The sequence below is a fragment of the Hemiscyllium ocellatum genome, chromosome 14 (genome assembly GCF_020745735.1).
Source record: "Hemiscyllium ocellatum isolate sHemOce1 chromosome 14, sHemOce1.pat.X.cur, whole genome shotgun sequence".
NCBI lineage: Eukaryota > Metazoa > Chordata > Chondrichthyes > Orectolobiformes > Hemiscylliidae > Hemiscyllium > Hemiscyllium ocellatum.
The window spans coordinates 46,801,876-46,828,749 of record NC_083414.1 but is presented as its reverse complement, the minus strand read 5'-3'; the positions used below and the strand labels follow the sequence as shown (position 1 = coordinate 46,828,749).

The following is a 26,874-nucleotide window of genomic DNA, read 5'->3' as shown; positions in this document are numbered from 1 at the left end:
CGAGGTAGCGCAGTAACCAGTTGAGTAAACCATCTCTGTTTCAACCTGCCTGGAGTCTCTTTGTGCTTCAGCTTTCTGAAACCTTTATCCATTCAAGCAAGTTGAGAATATTCCATCACGCTTGAGTTGTGGATAATGGAGAGACTTTGGGGAGAGCTAAGAGCTGAATTATTCACCACAGAATGCCCAGCCTGTAATCTGTTCTTATATATTTACATGCTTGAATAAAAGCAAAGTACTTGGGTGCTGAAAATCTGAAACAATCACTGAATTTGCAGAGAGAAAAATCAGTGTTAATGTTCAAGTCTGGTGTGAGCTTTCTTCAGAAACCCTTCTCTCTCCGCAGATGTTGCCAGATGTTGAGTTGCTTCAGCATTCTCTGTGGTTGTTACAACATTTCTTTGATTGGTCCAAATCTGTGGTAATCCCCAGGATGTTGATCCTTGCAGTCCAGGCAATACTCAAGCTTTCAAGAGCTCAATTTGTGTTGATGTAGACAACAAACATTGAAATTGAGCCTGCCTGTCCAGAGCCATGTTCAGATGGGAGGTGGGAAGGTGACAGAGTTTTGGTACACTACCATTTCACCGAATCAAGTTTCCTTCTCACCCCTACACCCATTGCATCTGGGACCAGAAGACTCTGCCTTTACGTTTTAAGATTTTGCCATAATAGGACTTTTAAACATATGTGGTTCTTAAGATACTTTTAACCTTTTATTTATAGAATTCATATCCTTGTTGAGCAATGCCTTAAAGACGTTTGTCCATAGTTTGCACCAGAGCATAACTACATCAAATTATAACTTGCCATTGAGAAACCATGTACTCTGTGAACAGCTGGAGGGTCTGATATGTGGTGATGGTGAGGGAGGTCTCCAAGGCCTGGTAATATGAGTACAATTCCTTCTATTTCCAAACTGTATGTCAACTTAGCACACCTAAATGCTTTTTATAAGTTGACTCTTCCCAAAATCTGCTTTATTTTCAACAATGTATCCTTCTTGTCCTATGCTGTGTCATTCCTGATCACAGATGCATTTCGGTTAACTTGTAACAATCTTTATCACTTCTTCTGGGCACTACTGCTTTGCCTCCAACATTTTTCCTCACTGGTCAATTCTCCTGTCTCTATTAAATTTTCAGTTTTACCAGAGTTCGTTCTTAATAAGGACTTGTCTGTAGGTTTTACCTAATCCTCCCCAAACTTTCTCCTGTGAATAAAACTGGTCTGGAGCTCCATGGTGGTCACTACTGTCTCAAGGCTCAGGACCCCAAATTGAAGTTTGCAGCCCCCATCACAGTCCTGATTGCCACTTCGGGAAGCCCACTGTTGTTCAATGCGATGTAAGAAGGAATTGCATTTTGAAGTTTTGTACGTTAACAATAACGGTGAGATATAATTAAAAGCCTCCAGCTTACTGAAGTCAAATCCTTTCATCTCCCTCAATGCTTCATAAAGAAAAGACAAATTGTTCCCAAGGCAGTTATTCACAAAGATCATTCTGATCTCTCAGTCCCTTCAAAGCTTTGTTGATTGAGACACGACGAGAATATTGTAAGTGTTCCAGGTTCAATTCCAGCTTGCGAGTCATAGAAGATTACAGCATGGAAACAGGCCCTTCAGTTCAATTTGTTCATACCGCCAAGTTTTCTCAATTAATCTGGTCCTATCTGCTTGTGTTTGGTCCATATACCTACCCCAACCATGTACCTATCCAAATGTTTCTTAAATGAGAAAATTGTACTTGCCTCCACCACTACCTCAGGCAATCCGCTCCAGGCACTTGCCACCTTCTGTGTGCAAAAATGTGCCCTCCTGGACTCTTTTGTATCTCTCTCCTCTCATCTTAAACCTATGCCCTCTGGTTTTAGACTCCCCTGCCATGGAGAAAAGCCATTGGCTGTCTATACCTCTTATGGTTTTCTAGATCTCTATAAGGTGACTCCTCAGTCTTCTACACTCCAGGAGAAAAAGTCCCAGCCTATCCAGCCTCTCCTTATAACTCAAACATAAATGCATGTGAATATATGCACCTGCGTGCACCCCCCACACTCTACCGACCAACCCCCAAAGTTAACAGCCTTCTGAGACTCTTTGCACATGTGACTGATGTTAAAGTGTAAGGCATCACCTTTCAGCAACATCTACCTTGAGGGAGATAGGGTAAAGAAAATAAATTACAGCTTTCTTGGACTTCTCAATTTGTCCTTCAATAAAAACCATCAGTCGTGAGATTAGCTAAAATAATTTCAGATCATAGAAATAAAATCCAGTCATCTCATTCCGCTTTTACTTCCAATGATTTTCCATAGCTTTGTTGAATAAAAACTGGGAGATCTTTAAATTAGACTAGATTCCCCAAAGCGTGGAAACAGGCCCTTCAGTCCAACAAGTCCACACCAACCCTCTGAAGAGTAACCCACCCAGACTCCTTTCCCTACATTTACCCTTGACTAATGCACCTAATACTATGAGCAATTTTACATTTCCAATTCACCTGACCTGTACATCTTTTGGAATGTGGGAGGAAACCAGAGCACCCAGAGAAAACCCACGCAGACACGGGGACAATGGGCAAACTCCACACAGAGAGTTGCCCAAGGCCGGAATCGGACCAGGGTCCCTGCTGCTGTGAGGCAGCAGTGCTAACCACTGAGCCACCATGCTATCCCAAATTATTCTCTTATAATTTTGGATTTAAAATTATCTCTAGGTTTTTCAGATCCTGTTTGATCACTGGGGAATGACACAACCTGCTCTATTCATCTAACTACACTCTTGTAACAATCTTCAGCGAAACACTCAGCGAAACAGACTTGTTCACTGAGATCTACAGCTAGCCACTAGGAGGTGTATGTGAGCAGATACTTTCCCTTTAAATGTGTAAACATACCTTGTTACTGACTGAAAATGGTTATGTAAACACAGAAGAGAGGTCACATTACTGTTTCTGAAGCTTCTTTAATATCATGAGTTATCTTTATGAAAAGATGAATAGCAAAGAATATTAATTATTTTGTTGCTAATGAAAATGCAGAAATTAAGTCATTTTTCAATAATGTTGTCTTAGGTTTTATATCGAAAACATATCATTCCTAAAGGACACTACCACTGTGGAATTATTCTTTCTGAATGCAAAATCCAGCATTTACAAGGTAGGAATGTTTAGCCAAAGTTTCATTTCTCAACGTACCTTTCAAAATTAACTTTCCTACAATCTTGTAAAGAAAAGTTAAAGAAGTGTTGTTGAATGAGACACATTCCAAATAAGAAAATTTATGATTCAAACCTAATCTATTTTACTTGCCTCAAGAATGTATTAGAGTGGGATTTGCGAGGTGTTTCTCACTGTTTTTCTTGATCTATATTAATGTCTTGGGACTACAAGGTACAATTTTAAAATTTTCAAACAACACAAGTCATGGAAATATTGTGAACTGTGAGAGTTGTAGTAATAGACTGTAGGAGGACATGGGATGGTAGAATTGGTGGACATGTGACAGAGGACATTTAATGTTGAATTGTATAATATACATTTTGATATGATGTACAGGGAGACACAATATTAAGTAAAGGATGCAATTATAAAGAGATTCAAGGGTATCAAAACTTGGTAATAGAGTTAAAAGAGGAAATTCGGTCCATCATTTCTGTGCCAGTCATCAAGAATCCATCTCTTCTAATTCCATTTTTCAGAACATAGACATTGCATACTATGCTATAGCAGTTCAAGTGCTAATCTAAGTAGTGCTTAAATAGACTTATGGAAATGTACAACACAAAAATAGACATTTTGGTGCAACTCATCCATGCTGACCAGATATGCCAACCCAATCTAGTCCAGCATCCGGTCCATATCTGTCCAAACCCTTACTATTCATATACCCATCCAGATGTCTCTTAAATGTTGGAATTGTACTAGCCTTCCACCACTTCCTCTGTTAGCTCATTCCATACACGTTCCACCCTCTGCATGGAAAAGTTGCCCCTCAGGTCTTAGAAACTGAAACCTATAGCCTTTAGTTCTGGACTCGCCCACACCAGGGAAAAGACTTTCTCTATTTATCCTATCCATGCCTCTCACGATTTTATAAACTTCTGTAATGTCACTCCTCAGCCTCTGATGCTCCAGGGAATACAGCCCCAGCCTATTCAACCTCTCCCTATAGCTCAAGTCTTCCGACCCTGACAACATCCGTGTAAAGCTTTTCTGAACTCTTTCAAGTTTCACAACATCCTTCTGATAGGAAGGAGACAAGCATTGCAAGCAATATTCCAACAGTTGCCTAACCAATGTCCTGTACAGTTGCAATATGACCTCCCAACTCCTGTATTCAATACTTGACCAGTAAAGGAAAGCATACCAAACATCGCCTTCACTATCCTACCTACTTGCGACTCTGCGTTCAAGGAGCTATGAACCTGCACTCCAAGGTCTCTTTGTTCAGCAACACTCCCTAGGACCTTGATGATTCCTGCCTCTACCACCCTTTTAGGCTATGATTCCAAATAGTCACTCCTCTCCAAGGCAAAAAGTGATGAATTTCTCCAACCCAAGCAACAACACAGGGAATCTTCTCTATACCCTCTCCAGTGCAATCACATCCTCCCATAGTGTGGCGACCACAATGCATACATTACTCCAGGCATGGCCTAACTACCATTATTTACAACTTCATTATAATCTCCTTGCTCTTGTAATCAGTGCCTCAGCTAATAATAAGTATCCCATCTGTCACCTTAACATCCTTGGCTACTCTGTTCCTCTGATTCTCTGTATTTCCTAGGGTCCTACCATTCATTGTGTACTCCCTTGTCTTGTTAGTACTCCCAAAATGCATCATCTCACACTTTTCAGGATTAAATTCCATTTGACCAGCCCATCTGACCAGCCTGTCTATATCATCCTGGATTCCAAGGCTTTCCTTCTCACCATCACTTTTTATGTGATCTGTGAATTTATTCATCATACCTCCCACATTTACATCTACACCACTGGACACAGGATTCCAGTCACAAATAACCACTTTCACTCACCTTCTGCTTCTTGTCACTAAGCCAATTTGGGATACATTTTACCAAGTTGTCCTGAATCCAATGCACTCTTTGCTTCTTAGCCAGTCTACCATGCAAGACCTTATTCAAAGTCTTGTTCAAGTCCATGTATTCTACACCAACTGCACAATCCTTGTCCACACACCTTGTCACCTCCTCAAAAAATACAATCTGATTTGTTAGACATGATCTCCCCTGACAAAACTATGTTGACTGTAAACAAATTATTGAAGACAATGGGGCAAGTTGGGGAAAAAAATTAATAAGGCATTGCTTTTCAGGACTTTAAAAATTGAGGCGATAAAACCAAGAAACTATAATAAAACAAAAGCAAAATATTACAGATGCTGGAAGCTACTGCAAACCTTGATAAAAATCTTGTTCGACCTTTCAACTGGAGAATTGTGATGACCTCTGAGCACTTTATGAAGAATATGAAAGCATTAGCGAGAAAGTGCAGAAAGATTTATAAGAATGGCTCAAGGAATGAGGGACTTTAGTTGCATAAATAGATCAGTAATTCTTGGTCAGTTATCCTTGAAAAGTAGAAAGTTTAGGGGCAATTTCTTTGGAGATTTTCACAATTATGGATTGTATTGGTAGAGAGAAACTTCTCCCATTGGCAGAGGAATTTGGTTCTTTCATTACTCACCTTGAATCAAAGGCAAAGTGAGGATTTTCTTTTGTACAGTAAGTGATTAGGAAATATATTGCCTGAGAGTGAAGTGATTCCCAAGGGTATTGGAAAAGCACCAAAAGAGACAGAAAATGACATGATACGGAACAATACTTTCCAAGTTGTACTGTTAGTTTACAGTGGGTCAAATGGTCTCCTGTACTGCAACCATTTTTGGATTCTACTTTGGAGTTTGCAGCCAAATTAATTTAAATTTGGATGTTTGAAACTGGCTGTTAATTTAATTTGGTGACAACATTGCAGCACATTATCACCCATGGTTGATAACTTTACCAAAGCAAGAGATGTCAATATTTACTGTGTTGCAAAATAAAAGTTGTTTTATTTGCACAAGAAAAATGCAGGGTGAGAAAAACCCAACTAGCTCATTTTATCTAGAGTCACCCACATTCATATTTCATAATAGCCTTCCATCCCAGAACTCTTGTTTACTCTCTACAGTTGGGAATGCTGAATTATCAGTCTCCCTAGAAATTCAGTGGGTGGTGTTAACATTTCTGAGTCCCTCAATTCCATTTGTCAACTGATATGAATCCAGTTCCTTCCTTAATTAGTTACTTTCTCTGGAACATGTTCCATAAATCCACTTTCCCATAGGTTTGGGGAAAAGAAAACATTTTAACCTTTCTCTACACTTTTGAATTTTCTGCTTGACCTTACTGCCATACTTAAGATGCTTTCTCACAGAAGGCAAAGGAAACCCCAAGCTGTTTACTCTGTTAAAATTGCATTCACAATTGTCTCAGCAGGTAAGTGACCTACCAGAACAATCAGTACAAGTTTTGTATAACCAAACAACATGATGGACTTGAGTCAGCATAAGAAAAACAGAAAAAAAAACTTTGTGAATGTTGTTTTTAATAAAAATTTGAGAAATAATGTAACCATATGTGTATGAGGCGAATGAGATGTTAGATGTGATTTAAGCTTTCATTCTTGACATCTAGCTTAACAAGCGTTTCTGTTTTTCAAGAAAACAAAGCTTGCATTATTTTATGCTTTTAAAAATTACAGGGTTAGAGTATGATTTACAAAAAGAATGAAATTGCTGTTTGATCAGTTAGTGAGACACGACTCCATATTTTGAGACAATTTGTAGAACCCAAAGAAGTGGCTTCACAGAGCTCCAGGTTCATTTCCAGAGAGCAGAACCTTAAATCCCAACAACTTATTGCTTTGACATAAGCAATCCTACAGACCAGTGCAGAATTTGGAAAGCAGACTTAGCAAATTATCATCGTTGAATAAACAAAATCATTTCAGAAAACTAATATAATAGCAGCTCTGCCGTCATTCGAATGGAAATATGATTTCTAATTTAAATGTCAAAAATTCAAAGTAAACTTTGGCAGTTTATTCTAATATTTTTATGATTATTTTGTTTATGAAGGTGATTGGCACCAGAGGGGAAGAAAAGGTCATGAGCCCTTAACTTTGCAGGCCCTTCCTCCCATTCACTTATTGTGAAAAGCACTTTATTTCTAGAATTTAATTGTGAAATTATCTCAAATCTAGAATTCTAAAATTGTGTGTCCATCTATGAATTTGTCCTGTCAAGAAGTATAAGAATGCAACATTTTTTAGCCAGTTTTAAAAAGTTGAAAACCAGTGGCAGTGATGCCTATCAAAGCGTACTATTCTTTCAACAAAATAAGAGATTAGTGTTCCATATCCTGTATAGAAAATTTCCAGCATTCTACAACATCGGGTTTAGGAGTTGGGATGTCATGTTAAGGTTACAGGACATTGGTGAGGCCTCTTCTGGAGTATTGTGTCCAGTTCTGGTCGCCCAGTTGTAGGAAGGATATTATTAAGTTAGAGAGAGTTCAGAAGCGATTTACTAAGATGTTGTCAGGTATGGAAAGTTTGAATTATAAAGAAAGGCTGGATAGACTGGGACTTTTTTCATTGGAGCTTGGCAGGTTGAGAGGTGACGTTATAGAGATTTATAAAATCATGAGGTGTACAGATAGGGTTAAAGGTCGGTGTCTTTTCCCTAGGATGGGTGATTTCAAGATCAAGGGGCATATTTTTAAGGTGAGAGGAGAGAGATTTAAAAAAAATGTAAGGGACAAAGTTTTTACACAGGGTGGTTTGTGTGTGGAATGGACATCCCGGGGAGTGTCGAGCACAGTTACAATGTTTAAAAGACAATTAGATAAGTACATGAACAGGAAAGATTTGGGGGATATGGGCCAGGAGCAGGCAAGTGGGACTAGTGTAATTGGGATTATGATTTGCATTGGCTGGTTGGAGTAAAGGGAGCACACCTATGCTATGTGCTCTTTGACTATGACTCTATCGTTTTAAGTATTTCAAAGTAACCACTTATAAACTGAAGTGCTATTATATCACAGTTCTACGATGCAGCGTCCTCAAAGTGGGAATGGTCCATCAATTACAAATTTGTATAAGCTCATTTATAGTTCTCTTTTAGTTTTGTAGTGTTTGATATAAAAAAAATGGATTCTGGATTAGTGGTGCTGGAAAAGCACAGCAGTTCAGGCAGCATCCAAGGAGCAGTAAAATCGATGTTTCGGGCAAAAGCCCTTCATCAGGAATACAGACAGAGTGCCTGAAGGATGGAGAGATAAAAAGCCAACACCACAGCCTTTCTTAAAACCAGATAGGTTATTACACCACCATGGCTGAAAGTTATTTAAGGAAAATGTTGGTGTTGGTTATTAGCCAAACATACAGATACAAACATTACAAGTAAGGAAGGGTACAATTACATATAAAGTTAGAAAAACTAACTTTGGTTAATTATTGGCCGAGCTTCTCTGCTAATGTGAAATGCTGACATGAAAAGTGGCAGAATACAATACTTGTTGTATCAACAGGAGTTGTGTCTTCTCTCATGACAGAACATCTGTAATGCGAAGAAGGCTTAAACAGGCTATTTATACAATCCTCTCAATGGGATAGCCAAGAGTAGAGTTCTATATCAGAATAGCAGAAACATCTGTTACACTATTTCCCCTGCATTCTTTCTCAGTTGATGGTTCCATCATCCTTGAAGATCTTCATGAAAAGATTCTTCTTTGGAACAAATTTGTGCAACTTGCAGTACACTACCCTAATCTTCACTGCACAATTTTACAGAACACCACCTGGTTAAATGAAGCATACTCTCAGAATGCATTCTACGATGACTGTGGTGTATCAATAGTGCTTATGGTATTCCTGCTCAACTTAGACATTTGGCTTTATGCAGAGGTATCATCAGTCAAGCTAATACAGGCTAGATTTGGTGACTAAACATTGAATCATAAATTCACCTGTTTTTTAAAATAACAGGTAATGGAAGCTCTTTAAAATAATTGGATTGTAGCAACTTCTGCGAAATTGAACATGGACTTGCAGAATACCAGTTTGAAACAATGCATATAACATTTTCTGTTGCTGTATGAATAATATTGACAAAGGTAATGCTGCGTTGGTGTCATATTTGATTTCATGGACTTTGGTGAAACCTGTTGCTCAGTAAAAATTGCAATGTCTTGTCATGTCACTCCCAGTTTTCTATTCAAAAGCTAATTAAATTGATAGCTCCAGAGAGCAAAGCACTTGTCACTTGCTTGACATTACTGTGTACAACTTTTTGGATTGTGTTACAGATATCTCCAATATCAGTTGATAATGATTCCACTGAATAAATCTGTGGCCAGAGCTGTACTTGTCCTGAAGGGAGTTAGCAGACCTGCATACAGTTCAAGTCTTAACAGTTTCCACTGAAAATTAAAGTATCTCATCACTTATTGAGTCAAACAGAGGTGGAAATGCATACGCCTAAGTAGGACAAGCTTAACAGTCTGGTCTCCTTCTGTATTTCTCATCTTTTCAGAAGGAACAATGTGGGGATATTTCACAAAAGACAGTATTCAATATTACATTCTAGCTCAGGGCAGATTAAAGTAACATTTACTTTAAGGTTAAAGTACTCTTACTGAAGAATTGTTCATAACGTGCAGATCATAATCATGCCATGAAATCTTCTGAATGTGTTTTGACATTTTATGTCACTTAACATTCTTGAAGAACTGAATCAACACTTACGTTATTGGACACGATTCTGAACATGTATCAAAAAATTAAGGATTTCATTATAAGCACAAATAGATGCTAGTCATGTCACCTTTCTCAAAATACTAGGTATATTGCAGCCTTTCAAGGAATACCATAAAAACAATCGTTGTAGTAAGTGGCAATTATAAAAAAACACAAAAAACAAGAGAAATTATACATTGAAAAGGTGGCTATGTTTTTGGTTGGAGTGTCACACAAAGTAAGACAGTAGCCATCCAACAATCCTTCCACCACCCATGGCCCATTCCCTATAAAATAGCAGGGAGGCACTGACATTGACAGCTGACCTGCCATTTAAATAACGAATGAGCAATTGAAATTGGTAACAAAAGCCAAATGACATGAATATTTCACTGTCCATGCCATTATGTGGTTGGCGTGGACAGAAGGGCGGGAGTTAAAGTTCCTTTTTTTTGGATAAAGCTGATTTAAAAACGTGGGAGGAGAAGAGGTGTTTGTCTATGGGTGGGGTGGGGAGGGGGGGAAGTGGTGCAGTTTTGCAGATTAACTCACTCCCCATCCTCCAATAACACGTTACCAGCCCCTCCATTGCCACATTTCGCTCCGGATTTATGGAACTGCTATGCTGCCGATCAATCAAATTGGCCGGCATTTCCTTCTATCAAGCAGCAGAATTATGACCCTCATGTCATTACAGCCTTCTAAAGTCCACTGCAGCATATGGAAAGCCTTCAGAAACAAGATAATGAGAGTCCAGAGAAAGTATATTCCTGTTAGGGTAAAAGGAATGGCTGGTAGGTATAGGGAATGCTGGATGGCTAAAGAAATTGTTGTTTTTGGTTAAGAAAAACAAGGAAGCATATAGATAGATTGAGTGAATCTTTAGAAGAGTATAAAGGCAGTAGGAGTATACTTGAGAGAGAAATCAGGAGGACAAAAAGGGGACATGAGATAGCTTTGGCAAATAGAGTTAAGGAGAATCCAAAGGGTTTTTACATATACATTAATGACAAAAGGGTAACTAGGGAGAGAATAGGGCCCCTCAAAGATCAGCAAGGTGGCCTTTGTGTGGAGCCGCAGGAGGTGGGGGAGATACTGAACGAGTATTTTGCACCAGTGTTTACTGTGGAAAAGGACATGGAAGATATAGAATATAGGGAAATAGATGGTGACATCTTGAAAAATGTCCATATTACAAAGGAAGAAGTGCTGGATGCCTTGAAACACATAAAAATGGATAAATCCCCAGGACTTGATCAGGTGAACCCTAGAACTCTCTGGGAAGCTAGGGAAGTGATTGCTGGGCCTCTTATTGAGATGTTTGTATCATCAATAGTCACAGGTGAGGGGAGGGAAGACTGGAGGTTGGCAAATGTGGTGCCACTGTTTAAGAGAGGTAGTAAGGACAAGCCAGGGAACTTTAGACAGTGAGCCTGACGTCAATGGTAGGCAAGTACATGGACAGGATGTACATGTATTTGGAAAGGCAAGGACTGATTAAGGATAGTTAATATGACTTTGTGTGTGGGAAATCATGTCTCATAAACTTGATTGAGTCTTTTGAAGAAGTAACAAAGAGGATTGGTGAGGGCAGAGCGGTAGATGTGATCTATACGGACTTCAGTAAGATGTTTGACAAGGTTCACCATGGGAGACTGGGACTAAGCTTAGTAGAAGGAAGGCAGGCAGGCCTATGTCCACATACAATTGCAGTGGAGAGAGCTAGCCTGACTCCATCACACACGTCACTCTCCCCCCACTGGAAGAAATACCCTGCCATTTTGGGAGAATTTCCTCCCAAGGCAGTGGGACCAAGCAGGAAATTTTCTGACTTCCACTGTTCAACACAGGAGGTAATGTGTGCTAGAGAATCAAAAGTAAACACAGATTACACACTTCAAGGACTGCACCAGTAGTCACTGTGCTCATGTAGCTGGTTTATTTCAATTTCTGGTTAAGTGAACCCTATAATGATGATGACGGAGTGGGCAATTGTTGTACCATTGAATATCAAGGAAGGTTAGCACATTCTTGTTAGAGATGCTCATTGCCTTCCATTTATGTTATGGAAACATCACCATTTTTAGAGCATCAGACTGTTCATTATTTGGTCTTATTCCACGTAGACGTAGAATGGTCTGGGGGCTAAGGTGTTTGAATTCCTGGAAAAACAAAACCATATGGTTTATTTAGTTCAATGCACTCATGTTATGCAAGTCAGACTGAATACCCTTCATTTTCTATGATATTCACAAAAATACTAGGTATTTATCGGGCAAACCATGGCAAAGAAATGTAAGCCATTCATTCTAGAATGGGTGTGAACAAAAAAGCCAGAAATTTTATCTTGCACTTTAGATGATGTTCACGGTTAATTGACCCTCCCTGTGGAATTATTATAATAGCCCCATGCATCTCCTGTTTGACACGTTACCTTTCAATGCATTATACCACATGTTCTATGAACATTGGAAGAGTACAGCTGATTGCAAATCTCTGACGGTAAAGATTGCTGTTTGTTATTTTTCTGCACTGTTCGGGGATATTAAATCAATTAGAATGATAATTTTCTCCATTCCAAATATCTTCTGAAAAAATGAATGGCACTGCAGAAAAGTTGAGTGAGCTTCTGCCAGAATTTCCCAGTTTTCCACAAGTGTGTACAATCCTTTAGTACGATCTGACTCAGGCCAGCTCCTCATTTTTTTTCCAAATTATATTGCACTCTCTCACAACATTTTGAAATGTTTTCCTCAGATTTTGAGATTTCCTGACAAGTATCATCGGTTGAAAGGGCAAACACGAGATTAATAATCCATAAGTGGATCAAGGAATGATTCTGCAGATTTCTTGATCTGTATGAAATGTTTCTCGATATCAACCTCGTGGACTGCAGCAGTTCAAGAAGACAGCTCAGCACCACCTTCTCAAGGGCAACTAGGGACGGGCAATAAATGCTGGCCTAGCCAATGACTCCAAGTGAATTTTAAAAAACCATAGCTATAACTTTAAGGTTATGACACCTTGTTCTTGCCAGAGGAAATTATGTCTGTACATCTAAACTGTCAAAACCTTTAATCATTTTAAATATCTCAATTAGCTCACCCTTTAATCTGCTCTATATGAGGAAATAAAAGAAAGTAAGGATGACAGATGCTGGAGATCAGAATCAAAAAGTGTAGCGCTGGTAAATCACGGCAGGTCAAGCAGCATCTGTGGAGCAGCAGAGTCACTGTTTCAGGCATTAGCCCTTCATCAGAATGAGGAAATAGAAGCCTCCTCAGAACACCTATCCATATTAGTTAACCCTGTTAGCCCTGGTGTTATTCTGGTGAATCTAGACAGTACCCAAACTCAGTCCATCCTTCCAGAAATGGTGTCTAAAGCTGACCACAGCACTCCAGGTGCAGTCTAACAAGAACCTTAGTATAACTGTTGCACACCACTGTCACCACTTTCTACTCCAACCTCGACAAAAAGATTAACATTCAATCAACCTTTCAAATTATTCTGAGAATGCCTTGCTTTTAGACAGTGGAAATAATCCCATATCATCAAAGAGTTTGCTTCAGTTTTCAAAAAATATTGCAATGTGGCATCAGAAATAATTTTAAGCAAAATGTCAAATGATTTTTTTATTAGCACATAAGTAACTGTTATATTGAGTATATGTTATCACCAATCAACAGTGAACATTGTTATTTTTGATAAGGGATAGCATTACAGCTGTGCTGAGGGAGGATATTCCCTGAAATACATCCAGGGAAGTTATTTGGGTGGAACTGAGAAATAAGAAAGGGATGATCACATTATTGGGATTGTGTTATAGACACCCCAATAGTCAGAGGGAAATTGAGAAACAAACTTGTAAGGAGATCTTAGCTATCTGTAAGAATAATGTGGTGGTTATGGTAGGGGATTTTAACTTTCCAACATCGACTGGGACTGCCATAGTGTTAAAGGTTTAGATGGAGAGGAATTTCTTATGTGTGTACACAACAATTTTCTGATTCAGTATGTGGATGTACCTACTAGAGAAGGTGCAAAACTTGACCTACTCTTGGGAAGTAAGGCAGGGCAGGTGACTGAGGTGTCAGTGGGGGAGCACTTTGGGGCCAGCGACCATAATTTTATTCATTTTAAAATAGTGATGGAAAAGGATAGACCAGATCTAAAAGTTGAAGTTCTAAATTGGAGAAAGACCAATTTTGACGGTATTAGGCAAGAACTTTCAAAAGCTGATTGGGGACAGATGTTTGCAGGTAAAGGGACAGCTGGAAAATGGGAAGCCTTCAGAAATGAGATAACAAGAATCCAGAGAAAGTATATTGGTGTCAGGGTGAAAGGGAAGGCTGGTAGGTATAGGGAATGCTGGATGACTAAATTAATTTAGGGTTTGGTTAAGAAAAAGAAGGAAGCGTATGTCAGGTACAGACAGGATAGATCGAATGAATCCTTAGAAGAGTATAAAGAAAGTAGGAGTATACTTAAGAGGGAAATCAGGAGGGCAAAACGGGGACATGAGATAGCTCTGGCAAATAGAATTAAGGAGAATCCAAAGGGTTTTTACAAATATATTAAGGACAAAAGGGTAACTAGGGAGAGAATAGGGCCCCTCAAAGATCAGCAAGGCGGTCTTTGTGTGGAGCCACAGAAAATGGGGGAGATACTAAATGAATATTCTGCATCAGTATTTACTATGAAAAAGGATATGGAAGTTATAGACTGTAGGGAAATAGGTGGTGACATCTTGCAAAATGTCCAGATTACAGAGGAGGAAGTGCTGGATGTCTTGAAACGGTTAAAGGTGGATAAATCCCTAGGAACTGATCAGGTGTACCCGAGAACTCTGTGGGAAGCTAGAGAAGTGATTGCTGGGCCTCTTGCTGAGGTATTTGTATTATCGATAGTCACAGGTGAAGTGCCGGAAGACTGGAGGTTGGCAAATGTGGTGCCACTGTTTAAGAAAGGTGGTAAGGACAAGCAAGGGAACTATAGACTAGTGAGCCTGACGTCAGTGGTGGGCAAGTTGTTGGAGGAAGACTGATTAGCAAGGTTAGATCTCATAGAATACAGGGAGAACTAGCTATTTGGATACAGAACTGGCTCAAAGGTAGAAGACAGAGGGTGGTGCTGGAGGATTGTTTTTCAGACTGGAGGCCTGTGACCAGTAGAGTGCCACAAGGATCGGTGCTGGGCCCTCTACTTTTTGTCATTTACATAAATGATTTGGATGCGAGCATAAGAGGTACTGTTAGTAAGTTTGCAGATGACACCAAAATTGGAGGTGTAGTGGACAGCGAAGAGGGTTACCTCAGATTACAACAGGATCTTGACCAGACAGGCCAATGGGCTGAGAAGTGGCAGATGGAGTTTAATTCAGATAAATGCGAGGTGCTGCATTTTGGGAAAGCAAATCTTAGCAGAACTTATACACTTAATGGGAAGGTCCTAGAGAGTGTTGCTGAACAAAGAGACCTTAGAGTGCAGGTTCACAGCTCCTTGAAAGTGGGGTCGCAAGTAGATAGGATAGTGAAGAAGGCGTTTGATATGCTTTCCTTTATTGGTCAGAGTATTGAGTACAGGAGTTGGGAGGTCATGTTGCGGCTGTACAGGACATTGGTTAGGCCACTGTTGGAATATTGCGTGCAATTCTGGTCTCCTTCCTATCAGAAAGATGTTGTGAAACCTGAAAGGGTTCAGAAAAGATTTACAAGCATGTTGCCAGGGTTGGAGGATTTGAACTAAAGGGAGAGGCTGAACTGGCTGGGACTGTTTTCCCTGGAGCGTCGGAGGCTGAGGGGTGACCTTATAGAGGTTTACAAAATTATGAGGGACATGGATAGAATAAATAGGCAAAGTCTTTTCCCTGGGGTTGGGGAATCCAGAACAAGAGGACATAGGTATAGGGTGAGAGGGGAAAGATATAAAAGAGACCTAAGGGCAACTTTTCCACGCAGAGGATGGTACGTGTATGGAATGAGCTGCCAGAGGATGTGGTGGAGGCTGGTACAATTGCAACATTTAAGAGGCATTTGGATGGATATATGAACAGGAAGGTTTGGAGGGATATGGGCCGGGTGCTGATAGGTGGGACTAGATTGTGTTGGGATAACTGGTTGGCATGGACGGGTTGGACGAAAGGGTCTGTTTCCATGCTGTACATCTCTATGACTCTATGACTCTACTGCTTCGGTAGTAAACTAATAAAAGGTTACAACCTTAAGAAATAAAGTATTTCAAATAGCTTCAGGTACATACATTAATGCATCTTTCTGTGAAGAAATTCAAATATCCCTAAATGTAAAATAAAACAAAGAACTGCGCATGCTGGAAATCTGAAAAAAATGGAGAAACTCAGCATAACTGGCAGCAGACTTTGTCAAGAGTAAACAGAGCTAGCCTTTCAAGTCCAGTGAGGCGAAAGTGAGGACTGCAGATGCTGGAGATCAGAGTCTAGATTAGAGAGGTTCTAGAAAAGCACAGCAGGTCAGGCAGCAACCAATGTGCAGGAAAATCGACGTTTTGGGCAGAAGGCCTTCATCAGGAATGAGGCATGGAGCCTCCAGGATGGTGAGATAATGGGAGGGGGGGTGGGGCTGGGGAGAAGATAGCTGAGAGTGCAATAGGTAAAGGAGGTGGGGATGAAGGTGATAGGTCAGAGAGGAGGGCGGAGCGCATAGGTGGGAAGGAAGATTGACAGGTAGGACAGGTCATGAGGACAGTTCTGAGCTGGCAGGTTGCAACTGGGGTAAGGTGGGGGGAGGGGAAATTAGGAAACTGGTGAAGTCCACATTGATGTCCTGGGATTGAAGTGTTCCCAGGCAGAAGATGAGGCGTTCTTCCTCCAGGCGTCGGGCACTGAGGGAATGCCAGTGGAGGAGGCCCAGCACCTGCATGTCCTCAGCACAATGGGAGGGGGAGTTGAAATGTTCGGCCTCGGGGAGGTGGGGTTGATTGATGCGGGTGTCCCAGAGATGTTCTCTAAAGCGCTCTGCGAGAAGGCGTCCAGTCTCCCCAATGTACTGGAGACCGCATCGGGAACAACGGATACAATAAATGACATTTGTGGAAGTGCAGGTGAAACTTTGGTGGATGTGGAAAGCTCCTTTGGGGCCTTGGATGGAGGTGAGGGATGAGGTGTGGGCGCAGGTTTTGCAATTCCTGTGGTGGCAGGGAAAGTTGCCAGGAGGGGAGGGTGGGTTGTTGGGGGACCTGACCAGGTAGTCATGGAGGGAACGGCCTTTGCGGAAAGCGGCTAGGGGTGGAGAGGAAATTATATCCCTGGTGGTGGAGTCTGTTTGTAGGCCGTTCCCTCCGTGACTATCTGGTCAGGTCCACGCCTCCCAATCCATTCTTCCCGTGTCTGCAGGGGTTTCCTCTGGGGGCTCCAGTTTTCTCCCACAGTCACAAAGATGTGCAGATCAGATAGATTGGCCATGCTAAATTGCCCATAGTGTTAGGTGTATTAGTCAGAGGGAAAGGGGTCTGGGTGGGTTTCTCTTTGGAGGGTCACTGTAGACTTGTTGGGCTGAAGGGACTGTTTCCATACTCTAGGGAATCTAATGTAATCAAACCTCTTGATCAAAAACTGGCTGTAAATCAAATGCATTGTTTCAAACTTAGTTACCTCTCTCTTGAACCTGTAGCCAAAACATGATTAAGTATTGGCTTGGTTGAAAAATCTGAACAAAACTGCTAAAATGTAGAATTATGTTTAAGAGGATGTTACCAAGCACAAACGTTTTTTGCTCGTGTGCATAATCAGGACTTTCAATATTTCATAAATTCTAAAAATGCACTGCTAATTTAGAAATTTGAATACAAAACAGACAGTAATAAAATAAGATCGTAAGACATAGGAGCAGAAATTAGGCCATTTAACCCACTGATTCCCACACCTCCTCCCTCACCTCCATCCAAGGCCGTAAAGAAGCCTTCCACATCCATCAAAGTTTTACCTGCACATCCACTAATATCATTTATTGTATCCGTTGCTCCTGATGCAGTCTCCTCTACATTGGGGAGACTGGACGCCTCCTAGCAGAGCGCTTTAGGGAACATCTCGGGGACTCCCGCACCAATCAACCACACCACCCTGTGGCCCAACATTTCAACTCTCGCTCCCACTCTGCCGAGGACATGGGCCTCCTTCACCACCGCTCCCTCACCACCAGACGCCTGGAGGAAGAATGCCTCATCTTCTGCCTCAGAACACTTCAACCCCAGGGCATCAATGTGGACTTCAACAGTTTCCTCATTTCCCCTTCCCCCACCTTACCCCAGTTCCAAACTTCCACCTCAGCACTGTCCCCCTGACTTGTCCTACCTGCCTATCTTCTTTTCCACCAATCCACTCCACCTCCCCCCCCCCCACCTATCACCTTCATCCCCTCCCCCACTCACCTATTGTACTCTATGCTACTTTCTCCCCACCCCCACTCTCCTCTCATTTATCTCTCTACCCTTCAGGCTCTCTGCCTGTATTCCTGATGAAGGGCTTTTACCCAAAACATCGATTTTACTGAGCTGACCAAGGCCCTCGAGTCCTTCGAAAAGAATAAAACTCCCGGAAGCGATGGCTTACCGGTCGAGCTCTATTCCGCTCTGTGGGACTTGATTGGCCAGGACCTGCTGGAGGTGTATGTCAGTATGCTTCGGGCAGGTACCATGAGCGAATCCATGAGGAAAGGCATCATCACCCTCATCTATAAGCGGAAGGGGGAGAGGGAGGAACTCAAAAATTGGAGACCGATCACACTGTTGAATGCAGATTACAAAATCCTGTCAAAGGTAATTGCCAACCGGGTCAGGTCTGCTCTGGGGTCGGTGATTCACCCTGACCAAACCTGTGCTGTGCCAGGCAGGAAGATCGCTGAGAGTCTCGCACTCCTCAGGGATACGATCGCCTACGTGCAGGACAGAGGGTTGGACACCTGCCTGATCAGCCTGGACCAGGAGAAAGCCTTTGACAGGATATCACACATGTATATGAGAGATGTTCTCTCCAAAATGGGCTTTGGGGAGGGAATCTGCAATTGGATCAGACTGCTCTACACCAACATCGTCAGTGCAGTCTCAATCAATGGGTGGGAATCAGATAGCTTCCCAGTCAGATCTGGAGTCAGACAGGGCTGCCCTCTCTCTCCTGCCTTGTTTGTGTGCTGCATAGAGCCATTTGCCGAGTCCATCAGGAAGGATGCGAGCCTGAGAGAGGTGACTATTCCGGGCAGCGGGGGCCTGCAGGTTAAGGCCTCCCTGTACATGGATGACGTCGCCGTTTTCTGCTCGGATCCGCTGTCCGTGCGCAGACTCATGTGCATTTGTGACCAGTTCGAACGGGCCTCGGGGGCCAAGGTAAACCGAGGCAAGAGCGAGGCCATGCTCTTCGGGAACTGGGCCGACCAATCCTCGATCCCCTTCACCGTCAGGACCGACCACCTGAAGGTGCTGGGTATTTGGTTCGGGGGGGCTGGGGCGTGCGCCAAGTCTTGGGAGGAGCGTATCAGTAAAGTGAGGCAGAAACTGGGCAGATGGAGGCTACGGTCGCTCTCCATCACGGGAAAAAACGTGGTCATCAGGTGTGAGGCACTGTCATTGCTGTTGTACGTGGCACAGGTCTGGCCTATTCCCAGAACCTGCGCCGCTGCAGTCGCCCGGGCCATCTTCCAGTTCATATGGAGTTCAAAGATGGACCGGGTCCGAAGGGACTCACTATACAAAGATCTGAGCAACGGGGGAAAAAATACACCCAATGCCACCCTCACCCTGATGGCCACCTTTGTGTGTGGCTGCATCAAGCTGTGTGTGGATCCCCGGTACGCAAACACCAAGTGTCACTACGTACTGAGGTTCTACCTGTCCCCGGTGTTGCGAAGGATGGGCCTGGCCTCGCTGCCGCGGAACGCTCCGAGTAGTTGGACCGTTCCGTACCACCTGTCCTTCGTGGAGAAATTTCTGAAGAAAAACACCTTTGACCACAAGTCCATCAGGAAGTGGTCAGCACGTAGCGTCCTCGAGACCCTTCGGGAAAAGGAGAGGGCGGATCCTGTTGAGTGGTTCCCTGAGCAGACTGTCAAAGCAATTTGGCAGAATGCCTCATCGCCAGAACTTTCCAACAAGCACCAAGACATGGCTTGGCTGGTGGTGAGAAGGGCTCTACCTGTGAGATCGTTTATGCACGCCCGGACTCTCAGCCGCACCGCACGCTGCCCTCGAAGCGGCTGCGGGGGGGACGAGACTGTCACACACCTCCTTCTGGAATGTGCCTATGCAGAGGAAGTCTGGAGAGGAATGCAGTGGTATTTGTCGAGGTTCGTCCCGAGCAGCGCCGTGACGCGGGACTCCGTGCTCTACGGCCTGTTCCCCGGGACGCACACCGAGACGAACATCAACTGCGCCTGGAGGATCATCAACTCGGTGAAGGACGCTCTCTGGGCAGTCCGAAACCTGTTGATCTTCCAGCTGAAGGAGTTGACCCCGACTGAGTGTTGCAGACTGGCACATTCCAAGGTCCAGGACTACGTGTTGAGGGACGCACTGAAGCTTGGGGCAGCTGCCGCCAAGGCGCGGTGGGGAAAGACCACCGTTTAACATCTGCCTGTCTAAAGAAAAGCAGGGGGCCCATGCAGTCATTTGGGCTCTGCTGACACCTCAGCTCAATATATGAGTGAGAAATGCACTGATCTGTATGTAATAATGATAATTCGGAGCTGTGTATGTAAATGTGGAAATATGAATGGCATTACCTAATGTACAGTGTATCAAATTATTCTATGCATATTTTATGAATAAAGTATATTTTTGAAATAAAAAAAAAATCGATTTTACTGCTCCTTGGATGCTACCTGAACTGCTGTGCTCTTCCAGTACCACTAATCCAGAATCTGGTTTCCAGCATCTGCAGTTATTGTTTGTACCCATTTAACCCACTGAGTCTGCTCTGCCATTCAATTCAACTTACCATGGCTGATAAGTTTATCAACCCCATTCTCCTGCTTTCTCGCCGTAACCCTTGGCCCTCTAGACAATCAAGAACATACTTTTCTCAGTCTTAAATACTGTACGCTTAATGACCTGGCCTCCACAGCCTTCTGTGGTAGTGAATTCTGTAGATTCACCACTCTCGAGCTGAAGAAGTTTCTCCTTATCTCTATTCTAACAGGTCTTCCATTTACTCTAAGACTGTACCCTCAGGTCAAAGTCTCATCTACCAAAGGAAAGATCTTCTCAACATCTACTGTGTCCAGGCCATTCAGTATTCTGTAAGTTCCAATTAGATCCTCTCTCATCATTCTAAAATCCAATGAGTATAGACCCAGAGTCCTCAGATGGTCCTCATATGTTAAGCTTTCCATTCCTGGGACCATTCTCGTGAACTTCCTCTGAACATGCTCCAGGGTCACTATATCCTTCCTGAGATATGCGACCCAAAACTGCGCACTAAACTCCAAATGTGGCCTGACCAGAGCCTTATAGGGCCTCAGAAGTATATGTCTGCTTTTATATTCAAGTCCTCAAAATAAATACCATCATTCCTAACTACTGACTCAACCTGCAAGTTTACCTTGGAAGAATCCTGGACTAAAGTCCCAAGTCACTTTGCATTTCAGACTTCTGAATTTTTCCCATTTAGAAAATAGTCCATTCCTCTCTTCTTCCTAGCAAAGTGCATGACCTCACACTTTCCCACATAGTACTCCATCTGCCATTTCTTTGTCCACTCTTCTAACCCGTCCAAATCCTTATGCAGCTTCCCCGCCTCTTCAATGCTACCTGTCCCTCTACCTATCTGCAAATTTAGTAGGAATGCCTGCACTTCCTTCATCTATCTTGATAATGTATAAAGTGAAAAATTGTGGTCCCAACACTGAGGCTTGTGGAACACCGCTTGTTACCGGCTGCCATCCTGAGAAGGACCCTTCTACGCCCACTCTGTGCTTCTTGATAGATATCAGGTTTCTATCCATGCTAGCACCGTACCTTTAACACCATATTTTACTCAATAGCATCCCCTGCGGCATCTTATCAAAGGCCTTCTTGAAGTCCAGGTAGATAACATCCATTGGCTCTCCTTGGTCTAACTTGCTTGTTACTTCTTCACTTATATTATATGTCAGCTACCGAAAATATTCATTAAAAGTAGGTACAAAAACAAATTGCAGTTGGCTCTGCACGTCATTAAACTTTATTATGCCCTGCTTTTTTTTTTGTCTAATAGATCTAATCTATGCTCCAGTGTATTGTGTTTTGATATAGTGACTCATTTTAGACTTTGACTTGTGTAATTACTCAACTCCACCTTTGTGACAAATCATTCGCAAAATACAGCACGGATTGACTACACTAACTGTAATGTTCAGCTCTTGCCAAAACAAAAGCAAATGTTGAAAATCTGAAATAAAAGCAGAAATTGCTGGAAATGCTCAGGTCGCGCTGAATCTGTGGAGTGAGAAACATGTCAAATCAATGAACTTTAAGCAGAACTGGAAAAAGTTAGCTTTGTAACAAGACCTAGAGACTGAGAAGGGGTGGTAGTAGATTAAACAAAAAGAAAAGTGTAATTATATGCAAAGAAGAAGAGATTAAGTGATATGTATTTTATTGTGCAAAAACTGTTTAATTTGCAATGTTACAGTAGTTGTTTGAGCAGTTTTGACTGTCTTATCCAAGTGTATACAGAGTGCTAATTGTTTGGCATGAGGTTTCAAATTGTGTAATAGTTACAATCCTGCACTGACTTTTATAAAATTGCCTAAATAAGCAAACAAGGTGTTAATACTCAGATTTACACGCTAAAAAGACTTTATTTTGTGATTCCTAGTGAGCAGTTCATTGAAATAAGAATGTGAGCCATTAGACAATTGGTGTTCTGAGGCTGCTTTTGTTCATATGGCAGCTATTCAAGAAACCGTTAAGACATGAACAGCAGTAAGAGCTAAAGGTCTGGCTGCATTCCAGATCTAAAAATACCCTGAGACACTGGCTCCTAGCAGAACTTACACATTAAAAAAAAAACACATTTACTGGGGCTTCTTCAAGAATAAAATGATTACTGTAATAAGACAGGTGAGAAAGAAAATCAAGAACCAAAAATTAAGGTATCTGTGTTAGAATAAAAACAGTTGGAACTAGTTTGATAGAAAAGTGTGTAGGCATCTGGAATGAATTTAATTACAGTGCAGATAACAAAGTCGTGACAATGACCAGCAATGAGAACCTACAGTACTTTAACAAGAATTTTAATTCATGTGACTGTAGATATGATTCATTTTTACACCTTAGCAAATTTTATTTTTCAGTCTCTTGTCTTTGATTGTCTTTAATGGCATTCAAAAAGCTGTATTAATCAGTTTTAGTTTGCATTCTCCTTCCTGCACCCAGCCTGGCCTCATCTATCTGTGCTGTCATCTTCAGTCAGTGGGCTAGGCAGAGACATCTCCACAAATACCATTAATGATACTGGGTTGACCTTTTGGGAAGTGATCAAGATATGTAGGAACAGATCTTTCCCTGCTATTCTTTCTCTCCTACACAAAATCAAGGCGGACTGATTAAGTTAACTCTGAGCAAGCAAACAATGTGTAGTGTAATTCAGTCAAGCCTGATATTTGAACTCAGATGTCCAAGGGAATACAGCATTCTTTTACTTCAACTGTGTGATTCCATGTAGATAATATTTTCGTAGGAACAATACTGTGAATTAAATTACCTTTAGCTAACCAAGTCTGCAGAATTGTGAAAATAAGTTCATCACTAATTATTTTATACATATATTTGTTGAATTCCTATGAAGATACATATGGGAAATCAACATCAAATAGTCTTATGTTAAAATGGTGTTTGAGATCAAGAGAAAATTGATCTGTGGCATGACGAGCTATCAGAGTCGGTAAAGTGTGGCACTGGATAAGAACAGGAGGTCAGGCAGCATCTGAGGAGCAGCGAGTCAACATTTTGGGCATAACCCTTCTTCAGGCCCTGATGAAGGGCTTATGCCCAAAATGTCAACTCTCTTGCTCTTCAGATGCTGCCTACCAGCTATGTTTTTCCAGCGCCACACTTTACCAATTCTGACTACTCCACCATCTGCAGTCCTCACTATCTCCTACGACTAGCCATCAGTCCCAATTTAACAACTCTGTTTTGTACTTGAATTTTATATGTCAAATTTCATGGCAAAATTTACTCCACTTGAGAAGTAACAAAAAAGAGCTGGTTGTAGTCAAGGAGGATGGACACGTTACTGTATGACACCTTGCTATATCAATCTCAGCAGTTCTGAAGAAGGGTCAGTGGACCTGAAACATTAACTCTGATTTCTCTCCATTGATGCTGCCAAGCCTGCTGAGAGTTTCCAGCAATTTCTGTTTTTATTTCTGATTTTGAGCATCTCAGTTCTATCAGTTTTGTTTTCACCATGGAAGAGGAATGCACATAATAAACACACTGCAAGATTCTGGGTAATCCAAGATGGAGGATGGGAAATCTTTCTGGCTCTACTCCTTTTTTTGAGGTATTTTAGGTGTTGAAGGTGATTTCCTCGAATTCCAGGAGCAGCAATTACTGTTTTATATGCTGTTGCATTGTTTTGGAACTTTGGGGAAAAAAAAGTCAAAACAACAGCAGTTTTAAAAGGGAGAAGAACAGACAAAAGAAGCACAAGGTGAGGTCAATGCTGGAAAGAGAGAGAGAGAAAGAAACGGACACCATAGTGAACCTGCACAGTTACTGCCTTTGCAGTTTGAATTCATGTATCGCTGGACATCGGAGTGTCTCTGGGAAAATTAACAAACAGTGAAATTCACAACTGATCGTGGAGAAACTTATTTGGGAGAAGTCACAGCACAGAAGCAGATAAGTGAATAGTTTAAGGGTGGCCTACAGAAAGTCTGCAGTCGTGATTAGACTGGGTTCTTTCTTGATTATACATTTTTTTGACATATGTCCCTTGATTAAACTTAAAATATAAGCCATAACTATTCATTTAACCTGGTGCAGTATTTTGTCGAGGAATAAGACGGTGTTATTTTCTGGGCCTATAGATTGTGAAGGAGCAAAAATGGGCTTTAGTAGAGTGATATGTTCTTCATTGTCAGATGTGGGAGTTTAAAGAGAGTTTAAGGGTTACTGAGGATTATATCTGCAATAAATGCTGTTGGTTGCGAATCTTATCAGATCGAATGGATCTGTTGGAGAGACTGTTAAAAGCAATGAGGAATTTGCAGCAGCAACAGTATGTGATGGATGGCAGTTAAAGGAAGGGGGAAAAGTCTCAGATACAATCACATAGATGGGTTAACTCTAGGAAAGGTAAGAGAGGTAGGCAGCTAGTCCAGGAGTCTTCTGTGGCTATCCACATTTCAAACAGTATACTGTTTTAGAAAATGTAGGAAGTGATGGATTCTCAAGGGAAAGTAGCACGAACAGCCAAATTTCTGGTATTGAGACTGACTCTAATGCAAGGAGGGGTACGTCAGGTTCCAAGAGATCAATTGTGTTAGGGGATTCTGTAGTCTGATGTATAGATAGTCATTTCTGTGGCCCACAGCAAAAAATCAGAATGGTGTATGATGCCAGGTACAAGGATATCTCAGAGAGGGTGCAGAATGTTCTCAAGGGGGAGAGGGGCCAGCAAGAGGTCATTGTCTACATTGGAACCAACGACATAAGAAGGGAAAAGGTTGAGATTCTGAAGGGAGATTACAGAGAGTTAGGCAGGAATTTAAAAAGGAGGTCCTCGAGACGGGTAATATCTGGATTACTTCCAGTGCTACGAACTAGTGAAGACAGGAATAGGAGGATAGAGCAGCTGAATGCATGGCTGAGGAGCTGGTGTATAGGAGAAGAATTCACATTTTTGGATCATTGGAATCTCTTTTGGGGTAGAAGTGACCTGTACAAGAAGGATGGATTGCACCTAAATTGGAAAGGGGCTAATATACTGGCAGGGAAATTTGCTAGAACTGCTTGGGAGGATTTAAACTAGTAAAGTTGAGGGGGTACCTAGGGAGATAGTGAGAAAAGAGATCAATCTGAGACTGGTCAAACAGTCAGGGGAGGCAGGGACAAAGTAGGACTAATAAATTAAACTGCATTTATGTCAATGCAAGGGGCCTAACAGGGAAGGCAGATGAACTCAGGGCATGGTTAGGAACATGGAGCTGGGGTATCATAGCAGTTACGGAAACATGGCTCAGGGATGGGCAGGACTGGCAGCTTAATGCTCCTGGATACAAATGCTTCAGGAAGGATAGAAAGGGAGGCAAGAGAGGAGGGGGAGTGGCATTTTTGATAAGGGATAGCATTACAGCTCTGCTGAGGGAGGATATTTCTGGAAGTTATTTGGGTAGAACTGAGAAATAAGAAAGGGATGATCACCTTATTGGGAGTGTATTATAGACCCCCTAATATTCAGAGGAACATTGAGAAACAAACTTGTAAGGAGATCTCAGCTATCTGTAAGAATAATAAGGTGGTTAATGTAAGGGATTTTAACTTTCCAAACATAGACTGGGACTGCCATTGTGTTAAGGGAGAGGAATTTGTTAAGTGTGTACAAAAAAAATTTTCTGATTCAGTATGTGGATGTACCTACGAGAGAAGATGTAAAACTTGATCTACTCTTGGGAAATAAGGAGGGCAGCTGACTGAGGTGTCAGTGGGGGAGCAACCATAATTCTGTTAGTTTTAAAGTAGTGATGGAAGAGAATAGACCAGATTTAAAAGTTGAAGTTCTAAATTGGAGAAAGGCCAATTTTGGCGGTATTAGGCAAGAATTTTCAAAAGCTGATTGGGGGCAGATGTTCGCAGGTAAAAGGACGGCTAGAAAATGGGAAGCCTTCAGAAATGAGAAAATGATAATCCAGAGAAAGTATATTCCTGACAGGGTGAAAGGAAAGGCTGGTAAGTATAGAGAATGCTGGATAACTAAAGAAATTGAGGGTTTGGTTCAGAAAAAGAAGGAAGCATTTGTCAGGTACAGACAGGATAGGTCGGGTGAATCCTTAGAAGAGTATAAAGGAAGTAGGAGTATACTCAAGAGGGAAATCAGGAGGGCAAAAAGGGGA

At 41.8% G+C, this 26,874-nt stretch overlaps 1 protein-coding gene across 3 annotated transcripts in view; it reads left to right on the top strand.

The window, feature by feature from the left end:
- Positions 1-26,874, top strand: part of frmd4bb (FERM domain containing 4Bb) — a 374,294-nt gene that overhangs the window by 218,890 nt on the left and 128,530 nt on the right. For all 3 annotated transcript variants that reach the window (XM_060835692.1, XM_060835693.1, XM_060835691.1), the window contains exon 5: positions 3,074-3,158. In XM_060835692.1, coding sequence (XP_060691675.1) covers positions 3,074-3,158 — 85 coding nt within the window. The remainder of the gene's footprint in view (positions 1-3,073; positions 3,159-26,874) is intronic.